This window comes from Tachysurus vachellii, chromosome 11, assembly GCF_030014155.1.
Source record: "Tachysurus vachellii isolate PV-2020 chromosome 11, HZAU_Pvac_v1, whole genome shotgun sequence".
Taxonomy (NCBI): Eukaryota; Metazoa; Chordata; class Actinopteri; order Siluriformes; family Bagridae; genus Tachysurus; species Tachysurus vachellii.
The window spans coordinates 22,295,521-22,318,005 of NC_083470.1; the positions used below are offsets into that span (position 1 = coordinate 22,295,521).

A 22,485-nucleotide genomic window follows, 5' to 3' on the forward strand; every position below is an offset into this window, starting at 1 on the left:
GAGTGAGTGAATGAATGAATGAATGAATTCCTCTGTGAACATCCCAGAAGATTCCTCTGGTTTGAAAACTGACAGGTTCACTGAAACCAGAAGATTGAAGACTAATCTTTATCTTTAAGACTGATCATTTTCCAGTTTTCAGCTTTACAATTTTGGTGATCCTGTGCCCATTGTAGCTTCAGATTCCTGTTCTTGGATAACAAGAATGGAAGCATACAGTATGTGATCTATTGTAGAAGCCCATTCACCTTTATGGTTTGGCATGTTGAGCATTCTGAGATTCTTTTCTGCTCACCATCATTGTAAGGAATTTCTATAATATTAATTGTTTTCTTACCATTCAAAATTTTTAGTCTCCTAGTTCTTCCCTTTCTTGCTTTGCATGCCATCTCATCTCACACTTATGGTTGTCGTCTAGCTGTTTGGCATACTGTAAAAATGTGCATTTGCTGATAAATGTTCATTCTTACATGATATCTAAGAGAAATAGATTAAATCCTGCGATGGGTTGGCACTCCGTCCAGGGTGTATCCTGCCTTGATGCCCGATGACGCCTGAGATAGGCACAGGCTCCCCGTGACCCGAGGTAGTTCGGATAAGCGGTAGAAAATGAATGAATGAATGAATAGATTAAATCAAAGTAACAATATCATTTAATATCATTATTATTATACCAAAGTAAGAGAACTTTGTTATTACAATTTCTACAGAACGGTTTATTTAACTTTCATTCTGAACTTTCCAGAGACTTTATATTGGAAAACTTCATGATTAAAGTCATGATTAAAGACTATTTATAGTGGATTGTTGATTAATGTTATGGTGCAATAAAGCAATGCTAATATATTCTATATGTATTTAAAATGTTTAAAATAAAAATAAAAATGAATCTAGAAAATATATACTTAAGCATATAAATAATATACTTTGTTGTCAGGATTATAATGCAGATTTTGGTAATAAAGGGGACACAATAAATTGAACAGTTTTCCTACAACTTATATTACAGTATAAAGATGCAGAAGACTATCATTTAAAGCAAAGAGGACATTTTGTACACTGATTCGTTGAGATTCTATGAACTAATCGACGAATGGAACTTTTGGGTGTTGTGCAGGTGAATACCATGGAGAATTTGTAAATGTGCTGCCAATCTGGACAAATTCCTCCGGACTTTCATTTTAAAAAACGTATTAAATCTGAACGTACATGTCATAACAATAAACATTTCAAATGTTAGCTTCCTGTCTATCCTTGATCCTATATTGTGATATTCCAGATCAGCCAGGACCCGCCGTGTGATTCATGCACAGCAGCCGTTCCCTCTACAGCCAGCAGCTGGTAGATCTCAGCAAAGGCCCATGGACATCTCCTCTCATTGGTGAGCTCCATTCCTGGCCATGTGTCTCCTGCCTGCCCACTTTAACATTGGCTGAGCCAGCACCAATAAAAACCTCATCCAGCCTGCATTAACTGAAGATGAAGAGAGGTCACCTGGACAATAGATGAGGTTACAATAATTCTTGCTCTCTGCACTTTGGACTAATGAAATAGCCTTCAGTCAGTTCACCGGACAAGGTCTTCTACTTCCACACCATCTACTTTAATGGCATTTAATATAGTTGATTATTAGAGATTAGGCTACTTCTTGTGATTGCTTTTTATGAATTATTAAAGTACCTTTTTGGCAAGGCTCACTTTTGTAGATTCAAAGTCTCCTTCTGAAGTAAAACCTTGTCTTCTAGACCTGGCCAGAACTTTGAGACAGTTATCATCTGCAGTTCTTTATTGGAACATTGTCCAAAGTGACTGACGCAGAACTTTAAATAATAACCACCACATGGAAACAGAGCCATCATTTATTCATGTAAGTGTTTGCACACATTTGTGCTGTGCTCCTCTTTTACGGACACTGGTCCTGAGCGTTTGAAGGTGCACACACCACTCATTTTGTGATAATTGCCTATTTGACAGCGGTTAACAGAAAGGTCCCTTGCAGCTTCCTCTGCACATTCATCTCTCCATTAGAGCAAGCACTTGGGGTTTTATTGCACTAATTAAGACGGTCTTTATTCCCGCTCAATGCTGCCCTCAACCAAACGTGTGCTGCCTCCTGCAGTGTGTGTGTGCATAAGTGTTTGTGTCTGTGGGTGTGTGTGTGTGTATATGAATAGATATGTTGGGTGTGAGAGACACTGTTTATATCCTATATATGTTAATTATGATTGTCTTTGATTAAACAGTATAATTCCAGACTTCTAATTCTTTTACCATTAGACTCAACGACTCTGTTAATGATGTCATTTAGTGAAATGAACAGAAAAGCTCATGCTTGCCCTCTTGTGTCAACTTCTCTGATGCTAATTTTACTCAGGTGACAGAAATACAACACATTTCGTTAAAATACAAATACAATTTTACTAATTTTTGAAATTTGTACCATAGTAGAAATATATAGTGAACAATAAGCAATGTTCATTTGTAATGTATTCATATATATATATATATATACATATATATATATAAACACACAAATATGAATATATATGAAGTACTTCATATACTGTATATATATGAAGTACACACCATAATGCAAAAAGGTCACAGACATAACACTTTATTCTCCTCAGAAATAACAAAAAAGGAAAATACACACGTTTTTTAATGTACATGAACTCTGTGTTCAGTCAAATCTCTAATATTTACATATGCATGAGTGGTTTATTATGTGTCATCTCAACCAAAAACACACTGTGATATTCACAACATTGATAAACAGCTATGTATACTGTACATGTACATCAACATTCTAGGTTTGAATATTTGCCTGTGTTCTTCTTAAAAGATCACATGACCAGATATGCACACGTTCTCATTTTAATGCTTTGGGGTTAACAACATAAATGATTCAAACATCAAATCCATGTAATAAACGTTCTCTTTTGTAAGTCCGATTGTATCTTCATCTATATCTTCATCTTTGCTATCGGTAATACAGTATGAGCAATATTTATGGAAAAGAAGATGAAAAAATAAACGATCCTTTAGATGGCAAATATTCATTTATTCTTTCATTCATCATGTCTAAGTGCTTGATCCTGGTCAGGGTGATGTGGTCTATACAGAATGCTGGGCACAACCCTGGATGGGATGCCACTCCATCACAGGGCAACATGCAGACACATTCACACACTCACACACTCATTTACAACTACAAATTTAGCGATCCAGCTACCAGAATTTTCTTTGAGGGGGAAGGACCCATACAAAACAGTGAATACGTTTATAATACCCGGAGCTCAGGATTGGTCTCTAGACCCTGGAGCTGCAAGGCAGCTGTTTTCAGCGCTTGTTGGTCATTTTTCTTCTAGAATTCAGCATTCTACGGTTTGACCATCAAAATCAAGGCCAGAACATAGGGTTTCATGATGGAAAGATAATTTTTCAGTATTGTTTTTACAGTGCTAGTAGTTCAGTGAGTGGCTTGATGATAACTCCGAGCACTGAAGCCCTTCCCAGGCTAGTGTTCTTCTCCAGCACCTTCACCCTGACAGCAAAGTTCTTTAGCCCTTTTTCCTCTCCTTCTGGCTCTGTGAAGAAGAAGTCCTCGTTGAACACGGGGTTGCGGCTGTTCCTGATGATAGCGCTGTGCTGCCGCTGCAGCTTGCCTGGGCTCAGGCTCAAGGTGAGACCACAGTGTAGTGGTCGGGGATCACCGGGTTCACGCAGCTCCTCCACAGAGATCACCCGAATTCTAACGGTAGATAAATCTCCATCCATGTTGGCAAGAGAAGCAGAGAGACGAACACAGCCCCTGCGAGGGAGAAGGAGGACGTGCTCACTATGGAGGCGTTCCTGACAATGTAGCATGTCCAGTGGGAATTGAAGAGGTGGTGCTAAAGTTGAAGCAGGTTGGGCAACATTGGTATCTCTTGTGAATTTGATCTTGTCATCTTTGTTTTTGGTGCACAGTAAATCATGTTTAAGAAGAGACTCTTTTGATAAATGAGTCTCATGTATGCTCCTGATTGGAAGTGGTGAGCTGTGAGGTGAGGAGTCAGCAGAAGAACTGGTGTCACTCTCCAAGCTGCCCACTTTCAGAAGTGTTATGGAGGGCAGTTTTATGGAGGGCATTACCCTGTTGGTTACCCGCTCAAGCGTGTAGCTGGAAAACGCAGAGTGAAACAATGACTCCTTGCGGCGAGTGTTTGGACTCTCGAAAAAACCAGACTCATAGTTTTTAAGTGAAAAAGGAATTGGCTTTATTTGGCCTCTCATGGCCACCGTAGCACCCTTGTTTATATCAGTTTTTAACACTTTAGTAGTTATGCCAGAATTTGTTTTAATGGTCTGATTGAAGTTGGTTCCAGTTTCATCAAAGCAGCGAGAAACGATGCCCTCTACTGCAACTAGAGAGCATCTACTCAGCTTGGGAGGCAGGAAGAAGTCAGGAATTTTGTCTGGGGTCAGAACATTTCTATGGATTTTGTTGAGAAGGTTTGCCTTTGCTGAGATCTCGTCTGAGCTTTTACCCACAAGGCGGCTTATCTCCGTTGGAAAGTTCTCGGCACTCTCTTGGACTTTTCGAAGGATCCACATCATTCCTACTAAAAAAAACAGCTTGTTAGTTAATTAAATTTTAGGCACTGATGAAGCACATAAAATGAGTAAAAAAACATCTGTATCAAAGTACTATTTCATATAAAAAGACAAAGATTTAAAGTTAAATGTGTGGTTAAAAATGATGTTAGAACTTTTCTACTACAAAATTATTCTACTACATTGACATTGTTCGTTTAAATCTACATGAATATAAAATATCAACAAATACTTAATCTTTGGCTCTTACCTCTTTGATGGAACTTGATAACCAAATGGATATTCTATTCCCTGATAAACACTGTGGGTTACTGTGGATGTATTTATATACGGGAAACGCTTCAGTGTAAGATCCATCACAGCCAATCATGATAAGACATCCCACCCAAAATCCTCCCGTCTCTGTCGATTTTTTGGACCTTTTTTGGTCTACCTCCATTAACAACTGATCACAGACCAGCTTTCCCCTGGTATATAGCTAAGCTACGTCATTATGGGGTAAATCAAACCTGATCTCAGCTCACACAGACATCTGAGCGACATCAAACGTGGTCTAACCGTCTGGCTCTTTGACTCTCCTTGTTAAAGGCCATCATTGACCTCATTCATGACCTTCAAAGAGCGTATGGTCGTAGCATAACCACCACCTGTTGAGCTGGAACACAGAGCTGTAGGGTTTAATGCTAATCTGAGGTCAGTTTTTGAATTCGCCTGTGGTCACATCAAACAGGAAGGTTCTAGCACTTTCGTTGTGTAGGCCAGCTGTAATGGAATTGTTGAATTACATTATGTTTAGGATTTGGTTTGTTTAACCCAGTGAGTAGAACCAAAATATCTGTAATAATACAAATACAATATGTGTTCCTGCTGAATTTTAATCAGTAAAAAACACTTAAAGGAATAGAGGCAAGGGAAAACTTTCATAGGAAGAGTTGGGTGAAAGAAACCTTGGAAGGAACCAGTGTTCAGCAGGGGAAGCCCAACCTCCTCATCCCAAAACTGAAACCAGTCACAAACATGCAGTTGTTTCCAACCATTGCCTGACACTTTTCAGCCAATCAAAAAAAAAAAGAGGCTACACATTAGCCAATCAGAAAATAGCACTATCTGGGTAAGATTTAATGCAACAAGCATTGAAAAAAAGCATATTCATTAGCGCTTTGGAGATGTCACGCTTGCCTGTCTTCAAAACTTGAGAGCCCTGTTAATGTTACAAGAGCATCATAATCTTAGAATTACATTTTTTTTTTAAAAACTAACTAACTAAAATAAAATAAATTTAAATTAAATATTTATTTTCCAAATCTACAGGGAGCCGCAGCAGAGGGATGAAAGAGCCGCTTGCGGCTCCGGAGCCGCGGACTGCCGACCCCTGCTTTAGGAATAGTGTTTATGTCCTCTGAGTTTGGGGTGCAGAGGAACGTCCATTTGTGGCATCTAAAAGAGAAGAGAAGCCTTAATTTGTCACACTGAACATTTCAGCACAGTGAAATTCTTTCCATTGCATATTCTTTGCTACTGGAAGGTCATGTTAGTGGTTCAAAACCCTTTTAGGTCCTTTAACCATCATCTGTTCAGATCATTTGTAGGTCATCTTGGATTAAATGTTTAAATCCAAATGTGAAGTGCTGTGATCTTTGATAGAGACTGAGAAAGCCAGAGAGTTGTGATCTTTCTGAGTTGCTCTTATACTTAAGAGAAGTTCGGAGAAACAGGGTTTAAGGTTGACTTGAGATGTCCTGATGTTGGATAACAACAGATTAAATAAAGGGTGCAAAGATCTGGATACCTATCTATCCTGCCAGTGTCCTGGAGCCTTTTCAACAGTAGAGAATTTTTAACTCTAATCACCTTTTTAACAGGTGTTTTGTCTTGAAATTATCTAGGCTTTGAATGAAGAACTTTTACAAATCAATGTTCACCTGGAGCTCATTATATAAAAGTGTCCAGTGACCTTACCTGACCTAAGTGCGTGTGCTTCCTTAGCCATAAAATCTTCCACAAACAGTTGCTTCCTTTTTCCGTCAACACATGGTAAATAACACACAGTAAATATTTATCTGTAGGCCACTATGAGTGGAAATGCAGGCAAAGACACCCATAACAAAATAACCCAAGAATAAATCTAAAAAGGTGACGTCATAATAAGTTCTTAGTCATAGTAACCGTTTTGCATTAAACTCTAGCTTTTAATGAATTATTTCTAATACAATAGTTGAAATGAGTTAATATTAATCTGTATAACAAGAGCACCATCAGCTTGACTGTGGTTTGTCCTCGATCTGGAAAATGAAGTTCAAGGGAATGTTAAAGTTGAGATGAAATAAATAAATATACATTGTAAATATCTTTGATAATAATAAATAATTTGTTGAATTAGGAAAAAAAAAAAATTCTTCAGTGAAATTCCCTTTATCTTTGAGCTAATTGTTATTCCTTACATTGGCTTTCAAATAGTATGATATAACGTATATAGACTAGTCTATTAAAGATTACTGCATATAGTATTTACCTATGAATTTTATTTAAATCTGCATATATAAATTAATATGCAGGACATAAGCCTTTTTTTTGTTTGTTGTTTTTAATTAAACTTCCATTTCCTTTGAACCATGTTTAGTTCAACAGGAATATCAAGGCAGTTCCGATATTATCCACTAGAGAGCAGTATTCTTTCGGATTCTGATTCGTTCGAATTCTACTTCTGAGAGCGGTATTACGTTAGTTTCTTATTTAGCGTCGTAAGCGTTATTTTTTCCCACCTGTATTCTCAAAAACCCCACCTCGTGCACTAGCGCGTGAGTACTTCGAGCGTTTACGATTGGTCAGTTTCTGAATGCGGGTGGGAGAAAAAGCTCCACGGGTCTGAGTGGAAGCCGGCTGTCGTGTCCTGCAGAATAAACTAAGGGATGTGGACAAAGCTGGGCGACAGCCATTTGACATGCTGTTGAGTCTTCTTTTAAGACGCTGTGGTGAGTTTATAACATATTTTTACATTAGATATAGAAATACCAAATATTCAACACTGTATTTTGATGATATTTAACTCGTTAAAACGCGATATACAGTCATTTATTTAAATGTGATTAACTCTAATTACAATAATATGCATTATGTATATATAGAGGAATATATAAGCGGATCTATTTTTTTTCTGGTAGATACTTCTGAATTGACAGGTTTTCTTTTGACATCTAAACGTTCATCAAGTGATCAACTAGAGTTTAGTTATGAATCACAGCTGAAATGTAACGCATTTATATTTCGATATATTGTTAAAAGTAGCTCCTGTATGTTAAATAAGTCGCATGAATTATCCAGATGGAGTCGCGACCGAATTTGCATATTCATTATATTCGTCATGATTATTAGCATATTGAAAATGGGTTGTTTGAAGTTTTTGAATTCACAATTGACAATAAAGAATAAAGAATAAATCTGCTGGTTTTGATATTGTAAAGAAAATGATAGTGTAGTAAAGTTTTGTTTATTGTTATGGTTTATTTTTTACTAAGAGATAAGTTAGTACCTGATATCGCTCAAGTTATCGCAGCTGTACCTATAAGCTTTCCCTATAGTATTTTCTTTTCCAGACTTTTTCTCGTACAATTGTTAAAGTTAATAATCTAAACAAATGAAGTTTATTTAAAAAAAAAAAAAAAAAAAAAACAACAGAAATTACAAAGTCTTCTGTCATTCTGAAATTTCTTGATGACTTACAAAGTGTTGAACTGGAGACTCCTTCCATGTTAAATACATTTGTGGAGCCAACAGTGCTATAGTATAATAGTTTAGAATAATAATAATAACTAGAACGTACATTTCCTGAAGAAAATGTGAATGGTGCTTGCATGTGGCAATCGTGCTGAGTGTTTTGATATGTCACATGTCCATGTTGTGCTAAATTCTGATTTTCACGTGACATCACGTGACATCATGTGACGTCACGAGACGTGACCAGAATACACGTGAGGCAGTTCCCCTCATTGTGCTGAGTGTTTTGATATGTCACATGTCCATGTTGTGCAAATTTTTTATTTTCACGTGAAATCACGTGACGTCACGTGACTTCATCAAATTACACGTGAGGCAGTTCCCCTCATTGTTCTGAGTGTTTTGATATGTCACATGTACATGTTGTAAAAAAGTTTTTTGATTTTGCATATTTTGGGGGCGGGGCTGCGGCACAACCGCAAGGCCAGTCTGTACACCAATTTAAAAGTTTGTTCAGAGTATCACCCTAAAGGAGCTGGCTGAGTTTGGTGTAGAATTTGTTTTGGAAAAATTAAGGATGGGTGATATGTGATTGGTTGTTGGGAACAATGGGTGATCTGTGATTGGTTGTTGAGAACAATGGGTGATCTGTGATTGGTTGTTGGGAGCATTGAGTGGTCTGTGATTGGTTGTTGGAAACAATGGGTGATCTGTGATTAGCTGTTGGGAACAATGAGTGATCTGTGATTGGTTGTTGAGAACAATGGGTGATCTGTGATTGGTTGTTGGGAGCATTGAGTGATCTGTGATTGGTTGTTGGAAACAATGGGTGATCTGTGATTAGCTGTTGGGAACAATGAGTGATCTGTGATTGGTTGTTAGAAAAAAAGTTGATCTATGATTAGTCATTAGGTACAACGTGATCTATGATTGGTTGTTGACAATATTGATTATCTGTGATGGATTGTTTGGAAAAATGGGGATCTGTGATTGGTCGCTAGGTGTAATGGTGATAAGTGATTGGTTGTTGGAAACTATAATGTTCATACAATCATAACTAAGTCAAGCTTTAGGTGGCGAGTTGACTGAACTTGATTTCTCAAATTGTTTAGCCAGCAGCTGTGATATGAAATGGAAAGCCAGTCACTAATGTGTATTCAAAAAGACACAAAATTTGTTGCTAGACTCTTTTCTGCAATAACGTGGGCTAAAAAGTGAGCAAATGAATAAAGACAGTATTACTAAGTTAGTAACACTGGCTGTTTCATGACAGCCAGCTAACAAAAAGCTGAGAATACATAATTTACATGTGACAACCAGTTTTACCGGTTAGACAACGCATAGTTGTTTGTGTGTTTGTCCACATGCAGCAGTTTGTGAATGACAGTATGAGCTCTGTGGCAGTACGACACATCAGCTCTGCCAATGTCAGATTTATGTTAGTGCAGCAGATCTTCTCCCACTCCCGGACTGTGGAAGGAATCACACTCAAACAGCTCCTTGTTCAGATGTCCCAGAGCTACTGGGAAATTAACTCTCTCATTTCCATTACGGTCTTCAACCCCTTCCTACCCCCAATCGTTTTTCCTAATCAAAAGCCTTAAAAGAAAAATTTTGAAATTATGACTATAATTTCTATGTGAATTTTAATGGCATCAAAACTTATTTTGTAACCCTTTTATTTTCTTTGATTGACACGTTGTGGATAAATGCGTCCATCCCCCCCCAAGCCACATTTCACCACCAAAACTCTACCCAAAATGTGACGCGTATACAGTATTAGCAAGATCCAGTGCGATAATTGTGTTTGAATGTCATGAGCTGATTTGCATAGTACCAAACCAATTGGATTTTAATCTGTCCAACAGGAGATGTGTTTGTGTTTAAATACAAGACAGGATACAAGGATAGGTTTTCATTATTTATTTCAATGTGAAGCTAAAGAATCTTCAGAGAACATGCATTGCTTTTTGTTGTGGAAAGTTAACAGTATGTTAAATTGTACGTTTTGACCAAACCATGTCTTAAAGATCCATGTTTTTTAGACTTGAGTTTTGAACTTTAGAACCCAAGGTGTGTCTCGAATCACGTATTAGTGTGAGTAGAGTTTTCACTCACACTTCATTTCCTGTTATTTGCATTCAAAAGTAAAAGGGATTATATTTATAATGCATAGTGTAAGTTGCGCTCAGTGCAAGTGTATGTCATTTGGGGGACGGCTCCAGTTTCTACAGACTTAAGTTTGCCAAGTTGGACACAGAGGTAGAGCAAGTTCAGAAAGTAACTCTAAATAAATAGAGCGATACGAGTTTAACAGATTATGCATATTGAATGATTCAGTCACTACAATTTATCTGAGGTGCAGTCATTAGTATATTACAAGTGTGTTAGATAAGAAATCAGATGAATTAATAAATAAATAAATGCATTTTCTTTCACTTCCAGGTAGAAGAGAAGACTGAATAATAATGAACAGAACATGGTCTGGAGACTTACATCCTGACCTGCCTTAGATCATTTAGATCTTTCTCCCGTATTTAAAGAAAGATTTTTGAACCAACGTACAAGAATGGGTCTGTTCACGTCTCCTGTACATAACTTGATATACACGTTGCTGGGCGTCTCCTTCACCGTGTGGTTCACTTTGCTGCTGGTGTTCATCATCGTGCCGGCTATATTTGACGTGTCCTTTGGCATACGGCGGCTCTACATGAACGGCCTGCTCAAGGTGTTTGAGGTGAGTGCTGAGATCTGTCAGGAAACTGTTAGTCAGATTTTAGATAGGAGGATGAATTAAAGGTAAAATACCACAGTTTGTGAGAGTGGGGGCAGTTGTCACCGGGGGCAGTTGTAGCACTATCAGTTAACAATAAGTTACAGCCGTGACTCTCACTGTGCACAAGCCTTGTAGCATTCTCTGCCTGCCTACAAAACAGCACCAAATCTCCGAAGAATTTATTGTGAGAAGTGAATTGAATCTAGAGAATCCTAGTTATTAAATTTATCCTCACGATGGAATTTGCATTGTTACCCAGTATTAAATTCTTTCGAAATGGACTAGAGCTGGTGACTAATGAGACTAATTCAAACTTAGTTATATTTGAATCATTGGCGTGGGTGATTCCAGCCCTTTTCTTGCCTGATCGCATTTTCTGTTGTAGATTTTAGCTAGTGTGCTAGCGTTAGTGATTGTGAGCTAATTTGCTAAGACAGGTATTTCTACCTGTCTTAGCAAATTAGCTCACAATCACTAACGTTAGGTAAAGAACCATTGCATCTTAACAAACTGCTGCTGATTTAACCCAGTCAGAGGAATTACTCTGTTATTCTGACTCACAGGATGGAGAGTAATTCTGTGGCATCAGGATTCAACCTCCTGATCTCCAGACAATTTGGCAAATAGGGAAAGGGAGTACATTAGCAATGAGATGTAGCATGAGTCTCTGTGTCTGGCCCCAGTGCATTCGAATAAAACAAGGTAGAGCTGATTGAATAAACCCAAGTTGATATTTATTGTTTATTCAGGTTTTATACTTTACAGTTGCACCACTCTGGAGCCAAACAGACAGTCCAACCCTATGTTATGTAATGTTCTTTCACATGGAGCACGCAGTGCTGTTTTTCTACCACAGAAGATTATTATATTATAGAATATTAGAAGAATATTATATCTCGTAGCTTTAAAAATAGGATTACATTCTGTAACAATGGTATTTAAAACGTCTGCAGATTCAGGCCTGTATTTATAGGAAATATTTTAGCTAACATCCATTACTTGTTAATGACATCATCCTCATAACTTTAGTATAAAACCAAAGGAGCAAACCATAGAGACCAAACATGGCTTAGCTGACTGGTGGGTAATATGTAAATTTGCCAAACCATTACTATACTTTAATTAGGTGTTGAGAGGCGGTTCATCGGCTTGTGACTAGTAAGCAGCCAATTAGAAGGAAATATCCTTCTTTTAGGATGAAAGAAAATCGGCTAATTTTTTAGAGGAGGATAGTTAGGTGTTAAAAAAGAAACTGGAAACAGATGGAAAGAATGACTGGAGGAGCAACGTGAAAAAGGGGCCTCTAGTAATGCTGCTGATAATTTTAGCAGGCCTGGTATTTCTCTCTCTCTTTCTCTCACTCTCTGTTGCATAAGAAATTGTTCCGTTACGCAAATACTTGTACAATACTTTTTCTGTCTGTTCCCGTAAAGAAACAGTAACATCAAACAAATATGTTTGATACTAACGGATTCGCTTTGTACAGAAAAAACTAAGTAAAGCAACTTGTCCATAGCAGGGTACATTCTTTTTACCCTGCATAGCAAGTATCTCTGTAAGCAGCTTTTATAATTGCTGCCTCTTTGAATAGCAAGGCTAGAATTACACTACTGAAATACAGCACACACTAGCACTAGTACAGTTTGTCCTCCTATCAAATCAGAAAATGATAAGCAGTCCAACATACGCATGCTTTTGTGTAAGCGCAGGAATCCACGAACAGGACATCTAAAGTATTTTTCAATAAAGTTCAGTAAAACAAGATAGTGTTAGTGCTGTGTTTTTATACTTGAAAATACAATGAAAATCTGTGCTTTTGGCAATTATCCCCACTTCAGTACACTAGTCATTAGTTTCAAAATGAACATAGATTATTGTGGAAGGTTCTTATGCACATGTTTTTGAGGACCTTCTATTAATATTATTATTAATCCAGTTAATGCTACACCTTAACCTGTCTCTGACCCTACAGTAACCAACAGGAAAGTGTTAGACTCTTTTTGTTTAATAATAAATAAATAAATCAGCCAACTATTTCCCCAAGGCCAGAACTGGAAGATTCACACACACACACAGACACACACACACACACACACACCTTCCTAGTTATTAATGTGCAATATGACATTTTTCCTTTGACTTACTTTGACGCCCTGTTGAATTCGCAGATAATTCAAACTGACATTTTTTTCTGTATTTTTGATCAAACAGCACTGTTTAATCAGGATTTTTAAAGGTCGTAGCATTCATTACAGCGACTTGTAACGTAACCTAATTTTTGTCAACAGATTTATTTGCAAGAAATGTTTCACGTTCAAAGGCGCTAATACTTTTGCACACAACAGTTTAAAGTCCTGCTTGTTGTGTTTTTCAGTGGGCCACAATGCGGATCCAGAGAGGAGCCAAGGAGAAAAATCAACTTTTGTATAAACCCTACACGAATAGTGAGTCTTCTGTGTTTGTCTTTGGCGGCTCCTCAGCCGCTCTTATTTGTTTTTGTGCTTCATCTTTATAGGGGTTTGTGTTAATCAGCTTGGATCGGTGGTGTTTGTGTGTGTCTATTGTTGGTTTTGGTGGGGTCTCTTCACTGGTGTTTGACATCCGTTTACTTGCAGACAGCTGAAATGTGCTCAATACTGTGGGCTTAATATAACGTACAAAAAATCCTTCACAATAGCTTCTTTTAGAATGCTAACACTAGTATTATTAGCCATTACTAGGACTTTCTGAGGTAAACATGAGCCAGTGTAATTTTTGAGACACCATTGAGCTTCTGATTTTTATTCTCAGAGAACTAACACTTGCATTTATTGTCTGACTGATATTTATCATTCATCTTCAGTAAGACCACACATGCATGCACGCACACACTTTTTCACACCTAGGGGCAATTAATGTAGCTAATCCACCTACAATCACAATTTACGAAAGGTTTAAAAAAGTACAGCATGGGGTCCTAGAAGGCCTAAGAGGGGTTTTAGGCCTTATGTTGATAAAACATGTAACATATGCATTAATCCTTTTTTCTTTTTCAGGCATAATAGCCAAAGAGCCCACTTCTCTGGAGGAGGAGCTAAATGAAATCCGCCGTGTCGGAAGCTGCCGGGACCTGGTTGGCTCCACCTCCTCTCCTGAAGGCTCCTCCCCTTCCTCCTCAGAGTTTGCTGTGTCAGACATCTTCTATTTCTGCCGGCGTGGCATTGAGAGCATTGTAGATGATGAAGTGACCAAGCGCTTCACAGCCGAGGAGCTTGAGTCCTGGAACCTGCTGACGCGCAGCAACAACAACTTCAGACACATCAGCATACGTCTCACAGTGCTCTGGGGGCTCGGGCTGATCATCCGCTACTGCATCCTGCTGCCTCTCAGGTGATGCATCAAGACGGTTAGAGAGATGGGGAGAGAGAGAGAGAGAGAGAGAGAGAGAGAGAGAGAGTATTTGGGGGAGAAAACCTACACAAATCAATATTCAACAGAAAACATAATAATAATAATAATAATAATAATAGAAAAAAGAAATAACAAACAATCAACAGTAATGACAACACAAACAACATTAATAACAATAATACCACTAGCAACAAGCAAAAAAATGATAGCACACAACAGAAACATCAATACCATCTACAACAGCAACAACAAAAAAACAACAATCAAAAACAATATTCGAGAGAAAAATAACAATAATAATAAAAAAAGCAACAATAATAACAGCAACAACAAGCAACACCATCAGAAACAGCATCAACACCACCTACAGTAATAATGCCAACAGTTGTGAATTTGGTATTAAACAGTGTAATTGTTTTGGATTGTATAATTATCAGCATGCACTTACTACAGGTGATTTTCACGAAGCAAAATCACAGTATGACATGCCATGAAACGCTTTTTGATGGTCGGTGTCATGAAAATAGATCGACAAGATGAAAGAAAATGAAATAAGAATAAAATAAATGTTTGTAATAATTTGTGGAAAAAAATGAACAATTATTAAAAATTTAGTAAAAATGATACATTTTTATAAAAAATTAGAATTTCATTAAAATTACACCACAATTTAATTAACTGTACAGGAGGGAAAGGAAAAAAAAATTCAAAAAATATGACAAATATGCAGATTCATCATATTCATTCATCTTCTACCGCTTATCCGAACTACCTCGGGTCACGGGGAGCCTGTGCCTATCTCAGGCGTCATCGGGCATCAAGGCAGGATACACCCTGGACGGAGTGCCAACCCATCGCAGGGCACACACACACTCATTCACTCACGCAATCACACACTAGGGACAATTTTCCAGAGATGCCAATCAACCTGCCATGCATGTCTTTCGACCGGGGGAGGAAACCGGAGTACCCGGAGGAAACCCCCGAGGCACGGGGAGAACATGCAAACTCCACACACACAAGGCGGAGGCGGGAATCGAACCCCGACCCTGGAGGTGTGAGGCGAACATGCTAACCACTAAGCCACCGTGCCCCCCGATTCATCATATTATTTAAGTTTTTTATTTTATTCACACATAGCTGAAGTGAAACCCCTTTGGAGCTTAGTTGCACTTTGATGAATTTAAGTCCAGATTAATTCTGCTGCTCCTCGGGTGCGTCATCGGTGAGATTAGAAGCTGCCTGGGCAAGTGACCTTAATCCACATTCCCTACTATACACCATAGTAGCTGAAGGAGTACTTTATATCCATTTTTTTAGTTCATGTTATATTATGTGTGTATTATGTGTGTGGTATGTTCATTGAAGATTTAACAACCCCTGAGATCTGTGATGTGATCTACTTACTGGATGTTTCTGGTTTGATTGTGATTTTTTAGGTTGACGCTCGCCATCACAGGCGTGACTCTGTTGGTCGTCCTTACCACTTTAGTCGGATATCTGCCTAATGGGAGGTACGAATAGAACATAATAATGAATTATAACACAAAAAATCCATTTATTATAACAAGGCATTTGTTTCACTGCTTATTTATGAGGAAAATGGCATATCCTAATGTCTGGTCTGCTAACAATAGGTTTAACACCTGTGTGTTTGTGTAGAATGAAGAATTTTCTTAGTGAGAAAGTGCATTTGATGTGTTACCGAATTTGTGTGAGAGGGCTTACTGCTATCATCACTTACCATCACAGGTAAGACCACACATAAACTCACACATAAACACACATAAAGAATTTACAATAAATTCTGCACTTCTGCATAGTCTGTGTGTGTACTTGGAAATCACATACTGTGACAGTATCTACTGCATTCAATTTGGTATCTACTGCATTCGATTCAGTACCTGCTGCATTTGATTCAGTACCCGCTGTGTTTGATTTGGTACCTAATGCATTTGATTCAGTACCTACTATGTTCAGTACTAAATGCGTTTGATTCAGAACCTGTTGTTCTTGATGCAGTACCTACTGCATTTGATTTAGTACCTACTGCATTTGATACCTTACATAATGCATTAAATTCAGTACCGGGATTTTACTGAATATCTACTGCATTCAATTTGGTATCTACTGCATTCGATTCAGTACCTGCTGCATTTGATTCAGTACCCGCTGTGTTTGATTCGGTACCTACTGAATTTGATTCAGTACCTACTATGTTTGATTCAGTACTAAATGCATTTGATTCAGAACCTGTTGTTCTTGATGCAGTACCTACTGCATTTGATTTAGTACCTACTGCATTTGATACCTTACCTAATGCATTAAATCCAGTACCAGGTGCATTTGATTTGGTACCTACTGAATTTGATTCAGTACCTGCTGTGTTTGATTCGGTACCTACTGAATTTGATTCAGTACCTACTATGTTTGATTCAGTACTAACTGTTTGATTCAGAACCTGCTGTTTTTGATTCGGTGCCTACCGCATTTGATTCAGTAACAAGTCTGCAACCGTCTCTTTGGGGATATTTGGACATAGCTTATTGACCTAATTTAGTCCTGACAATGTTTATTTGTTTGTTTGTTTTAATGAAACTGATTATAGTACACACAGCAGCCGGATGTCTCTATTCAAAATGACTGCTTTTATTGACTTGAATCAGTTTCCAGCTGACTGATTTATTATATGTGACCTCATCACCCACCATTGTTATAGAAATCTGGCCCCGAATATACATAAGACACACATGGATTCATCTTATTTAAAGCCGTGTCAGACCTGTATTTTAAAGAAATACCTTTTAGAGATGAGGCGTACTTGATAGCTGTTGACGCCTGTAGTAACAGATCTGTAAAGCTATACCGACAAAGAGACCAGCTGATTGCTCAAGAGGAATAGACTGCAGCTTGTGCTAGCTTGTAAGCTATGAGAGGAATTCTCTTGAGCCATCTCTGCCAGACACCGGGTTCATAAGACGGCTGTTTATTTAAAGCATATAGTGAGAGATTGTGATCTCTGTTTAAACTGGATAGATTGATTTTGGGAATGGTGAATTCTCTAAAGTGACCTTTGGTGCTTTGTGTGTGTTTGTGCATCATTCAGTGAGAATAAGCCAAAGAATGGTGGAATCTGTGTTGCCAACCACACGTCACCCATTGACGTCCTCATGCTAGCCAGTGATGGCTATTATGCAATGGTAAGAGTCTGTGTGTGTGTGTGTGTGTGTGTGTGTGTGTGTCATAATATATTAATTGTGCAATACCCAGATGTAGTAATACAGTAGTCTCTGTGTCTAAGGTGGGACAGATCCATGGAGGTCTGATGGGAATCATTCAGAGGTCCATGGTGAAGGCTTGTCCACACATCTGGTTTGAACGCTCTGAAGTAAAAGACCGGCATCTTGTGGTCAAAAGGTAACACTGCAGCACAACTGCTGCCTTTACAGTGCCCAGATTGTTCACACTGGAATGTTCAACACAAATAAATGTTCAATCTGAATGTTCATCTGAATGTTTCAGTGCAGCATATTCTTATACGATCACATTCGGGTTTAAGGAAAGTCTTGTATTGACCCGGTAGCACTGACACACAAAGGCACAAGAGTCACTGTGGAACTGAGTCACCGGGGCAATGTGGTAATAATGTGGAAGTTTGACACTGTGCAGTGAGACTGACACCAGACCAAAGTACACTACTGCCTCAGCACTAAAGTGCCTCAGTGACAAATTGCCACAGTACCAGAATGACACCATACCTCAGGCCAATATCACCTTAGTGCCTCAATGTGACAGTATCAGCCACACTGTGCCTCAGTCAAAAAGTACACTACTACCTCAGTGCCCCAAGGTCACCATACATCAGTGTCACAGCAACTTAGTGCCTCATTTCAACAGAATCCTAGTGCCTGTCACTAAGTCCCACATTACCTCACTACCACAGTGTCAGTGCCATGGTGCCAGACTGCCACATACCAAGTGTCGTAAGTGACTAAGCGGTTTAGTGCTTGTGCATTACATAAAGCCAAATTATTCTTAATTCTTCATTACTGCAGTTGAGTACCTAGACAACCTAGACAACATGCAGGAAAACAGATAGCTCGATATGTTTTTATTGTTTTTCAAGCTTTTATACAAATCAATCTAATTTCACTGCAGGTTGAGCGATCATGTCAAGGACAAAAGCAAACTTCCAATCCTCATCTTTCCTGAAGGTGAGTGTCACATTTTCAGTACAGCTTTTCATACAACGTATACAGTAATTTGTCGTTGGCTTCGATTCGGCTGCATTTGTTGAATTTTGTTTACAGGCACCTGCATCAACAACACGTCCGTGATGATGTTTAAGAAGGGAAGCTTTGAAATCGCTTCAACAATCTACCCAGTGGCCATCAAGGTTTACAGATGTCAAATACAAGTTTTATAAAATAGCCTCATCCATTTTATTTCTTATAATATTGGCATTGCTTTCTGTAGTATGACCCTCGCTTCGGGGACGCCTTTTGGAACAGCAGCAAGTTCGGCATGGTGAATTATCTCCTCCATATGATGAGCAGTTGGGCCATCGTATGCAGCGTGTGGTACCTCCCACCCATGAGGCGACAGGTGAGCAGAACCACACACAGAGTAAGGGTGTACTAACTTGCATGGCAAGCCCGCTCTTTGCATCAGTGCTTTTGGTACTCAAATCAGTTCCTGGAGCCTGACTTCATCCACCACAGATTGGAAACTAAGGTCTAGCTTTGCATGAGACCATGCAAATGTGTCTACTGGTGCTAATGCTTCTTCAAATCAGCACACAGAAAACAAGCAAATCTATAGCTACGGCAGCCAAATCGCTTCACTTCGAGTGCCTTATTAGATGGAAAAATCTCCATGGACTTCGCTTCTCCATGGCTTTTGGCCCATATTCTTTTTTTTGTACCATAATTGAAGTTCTCGTTGTCACTCTGGGGCTCAAGAACACATGTAGACTGTGAGGGCAAGCGCAGGACACAATTATTAACAAAAACAAAGAAAATCCATCCAAAAAAACATGGCAAAAAGCAGGGCAGGAACAAAACCAGCTGAGGATACTGAAGTTTGCTAAACACACAACTATAGTTAGGCTAATACAAAACAGGCATTATAAAGACATGAAATGGGTAAGACTTAAGCAATGAAATACAATACCCAGGAGGCTAGGTAACATCGTAGACAAAGACACACTAAACATACAGTTCACAAAGGCTGTGAACTGAAAACAGGTCTGGTCCATAAGGACACATGCAGGAAACAGGAAATGACACGACAGGGACGGAGACAGGAAATTAATCAAAACAAAGACACGTGGCAAAGTAAATAAACAAAAAACAAAGCAGTTGAGGATTTGTGACTTGCCACGTATGACTCTTGCCCGTTAATTTCATATTTATTCTAACTAAATGCTGTTATGTTATTCTTTATGGATAACCACGAGCAAATCATGTCAACCTGTTCTTAAATCACAGTGAGAGTTTCTGTGTTTCTGTACAGGAAGAAATGTCTTAAATTATGACAGTTCTGACGTGGTGATGTTGCTGGCAGGCAACTGAAAATCTGGTTTTATACACAGTACTGGTTTTGATTCAGGTTCAATGAAACTGTCAGAGTGGAGGATAGGAGGAGCCAAGTAGGGCCATTTTTCTACAGAAGTAGTAATTCAGTGTAAAATGTCATAGTCATACTGCAGTGTGTGTGTGTGTGTGTGTGTGTGTGTGTATGTGTGTGTGTGAACTCCTGTGACCCTGAAAGCAGACGGAAATACTCTCTTTCTCTTTCAAACTGTCACAAATTCAAACCTAAACACCTGACACCTTCTAAAGGTCTCAAATGTTTTAAGCTCAGCCTTGTGCGTTTGTATTAACAGGAAAATGAGGACGCCGTGCAGTTCGCTAACCGAGTTAAAGCAGCTATCGCCAGACAGGGTGGCCTGGTGGACCTGCTGTGGTAAGTAAACATTAGCATCAGAAATGTTCACTTCTAACGAAAACACACACACACGCTGGCATGGAGAATATAACGGTGGATGTTTTCTGAAAAACAAGCTGCTGTTTTTATAAAGCTGAAATATGGGAATTTTGTTGAAATTGACGTACGCACAAACACGAAATCTATAAATATACAGTTGGGAATTTTTAATAAAGTATATTGACAGTATGAATTCACATTTTACAAAGCAATGTATCAAATTTTATGGATGCAATTTTAATGAACATCACAGAAACAGTCTGTACAGGGCATATAAAAATGTATACACCTCTGGTTTTGTGATGTAAAAGTTAAACCAACATAAAATCATATCCCATGTCGTATATATCATATAAAAAAAAAGTCTTGCAGTTTTTCGGTACCATGAAAAGCTTTGTTTTGGTTTGGTACACAAAAAAGCACATCCCCAGAGAGCCTGTGTAGGGTAAATGGTACATTAAATTGACAGATGAATGAAGGAATGAACGCATGAATGAATGGAAGGATGGATGAATGGATGGAAAAACAAACAAATGAGCAATAGCCAATCTCATACCAGTAACCAAAAAAAAAAAACATTCTCTACAATTTCTCTTTTTTTGACAACTGTGTCCTGAATATCTGTTATTTATTATCTATTACACCGGATCAAACTACATGTTTTGTCTTTAGGGACGGTGGCTTAAAGCGTGAAAAAGTAAAAAGCACCTTTAAAGAAGAGCAACAGAAACTGTACAGCAAGATTTTGGTGGGAACTCATGAAGACCGCAGTCGCTCCTGAGGAATAAAAAGAATAAGTGGAATGAAAGATGACTGTGGTGACTGGACAGGAAGGAAACTGAGTGTTTAAGAAAAAAAAGAAGCATCAGGATTGTGTTGTGAGCCATGTCTTGCATCTGTTGGTGACAGAAGGGATTTGATTTTCAGCAGTCACTTCCTTCACTTATTACATTTGAGTCAACAAATACAACAATTTAATAACGTAGCCACTTGGTAAGGTCTCTAAGCGCACATTCTCTACGGCAAACTGGTTGCTATAAACATTCTCAGACTAAACAGAGTTCAGAGGTGTTTTTTTGTGAATCTATTTTCTTAGCACATTCACATATTATGTCATGTCAAAAACAAGACCTCACGTCCTGATGATGGCATGATGTCCTTGCAAATGTTCAGCTAATGGGTCCAATAATGGGACTAATAATTCTATTAGATTCACGATAGACACTATGAAATGTTCCCAAACTACATCGGTCCAGTTGAATCTGTTTTTTTTTTTTTAATGTGCCCCAGATCTAAAATGCACTTATTTATTTATGTAGTAAAGTATCAACCACATGACCTTCAGCTTCGATGAAGATGGCAGGATGAGAATCTCTGTGAAGCAGCATGTGGAGAGGTCTAGTGATCATCTGAGGCGGGCTGATTTTGAAAATATTTATGTACATTGTGTAAAATGACGTTATGAAGGAAAGTGTAGGACAAGCAAGTTGTCTATCTACTGGACAGGAGTCAGTGTACAGACTTGTGTATGTTACCGGCGAGCATATTTTTGGGTCAACTGCACTATTTGCATGAGTGCTGCTGGGAGGCTTCTGCTAGGCTGAATCCTTCTCTCAAGTCAACTCTTAAATCTCTACCACCCATTCCTCTATCTGACATGTTTATGGATGAAATTGCTCAATAAAAATGTACAAAGATTACTTAAGTGTGTCATATGTATAATATCAAAACAAAAAAGCTGTTAGCTGTTTCTGTATCTGCATCTCTGACCATATCATATAACATGTCGATGTTGATATGAATGACTTTTTATTTGTGAAGATGTTTCTTTGGCATTTAATCTTTTAACACTCACTTATTGCCTAACATAAGCAATAAATACTAATATTTATGCTTTATATTGTGTCTTTCTTAACATTGTAAGAAATGGTAGTCCATTTAACCTCCAATTACTTTTTAGCAGTAGAAGAGAATATTGTAATATTAAAACAATGTAGAAAACAATGATTAGTAAATAA

At 38.3% G+C, this 22,485-nt stretch overlaps 2 protein-coding genes across 2 annotated transcripts; one reads left to right on the forward strand and one right to left on the reverse strand.

The window, feature by feature from the left end:
• Window positions 1-3,456: 3,456 nt before the first annotated feature.
• On the reverse strand, window positions 3,457-4,599 carry LOC132853335 (C2 calcium-dependent domain-containing protein 4C). The gene has a single exon (XM_060880989.1). It carries the CDS (start codon window positions 4,597-4,599, stop codon window positions 3,457-3,459), a length of 1,143 nt encoding a protein of 380 aa, XP_060736972.1.
• A 2,820-nt stretch (window positions 4,600-7,419) lies between these two features.
• Window positions 7,420-22,361, forward strand: LOC132853865 (glycerol-3-phosphate acyltransferase 4-like). Its single transcript, XM_060881884.1, has 13 exons — window positions 7,420-7,571; window positions 10,759-11,050; window positions 13,464-13,533; window positions 14,125-14,458; window positions 15,919-15,993; window positions 16,142-16,231; window positions 17,586-17,679; window positions 17,781-17,896; window positions 18,638-18,693; window positions 18,790-18,875; window positions 18,956-19,084; window positions 20,367-20,446; window positions 21,140-22,361. The coding sequence occupies exons 2-13, from the start codon at window positions 10,883-10,885 to the stop codon at window positions 21,246-21,248; spliced, it is 1,407 nt and encodes a 468-aa protein (XP_060737867.1). The 5' UTR covers window positions 7,420-7,571; window positions 10,759-10,882; the 3' UTR covers window positions 21,249-22,361.
• The last annotated feature ends 124 nt before the right edge of the window (window positions 22,362-22,485 follow it).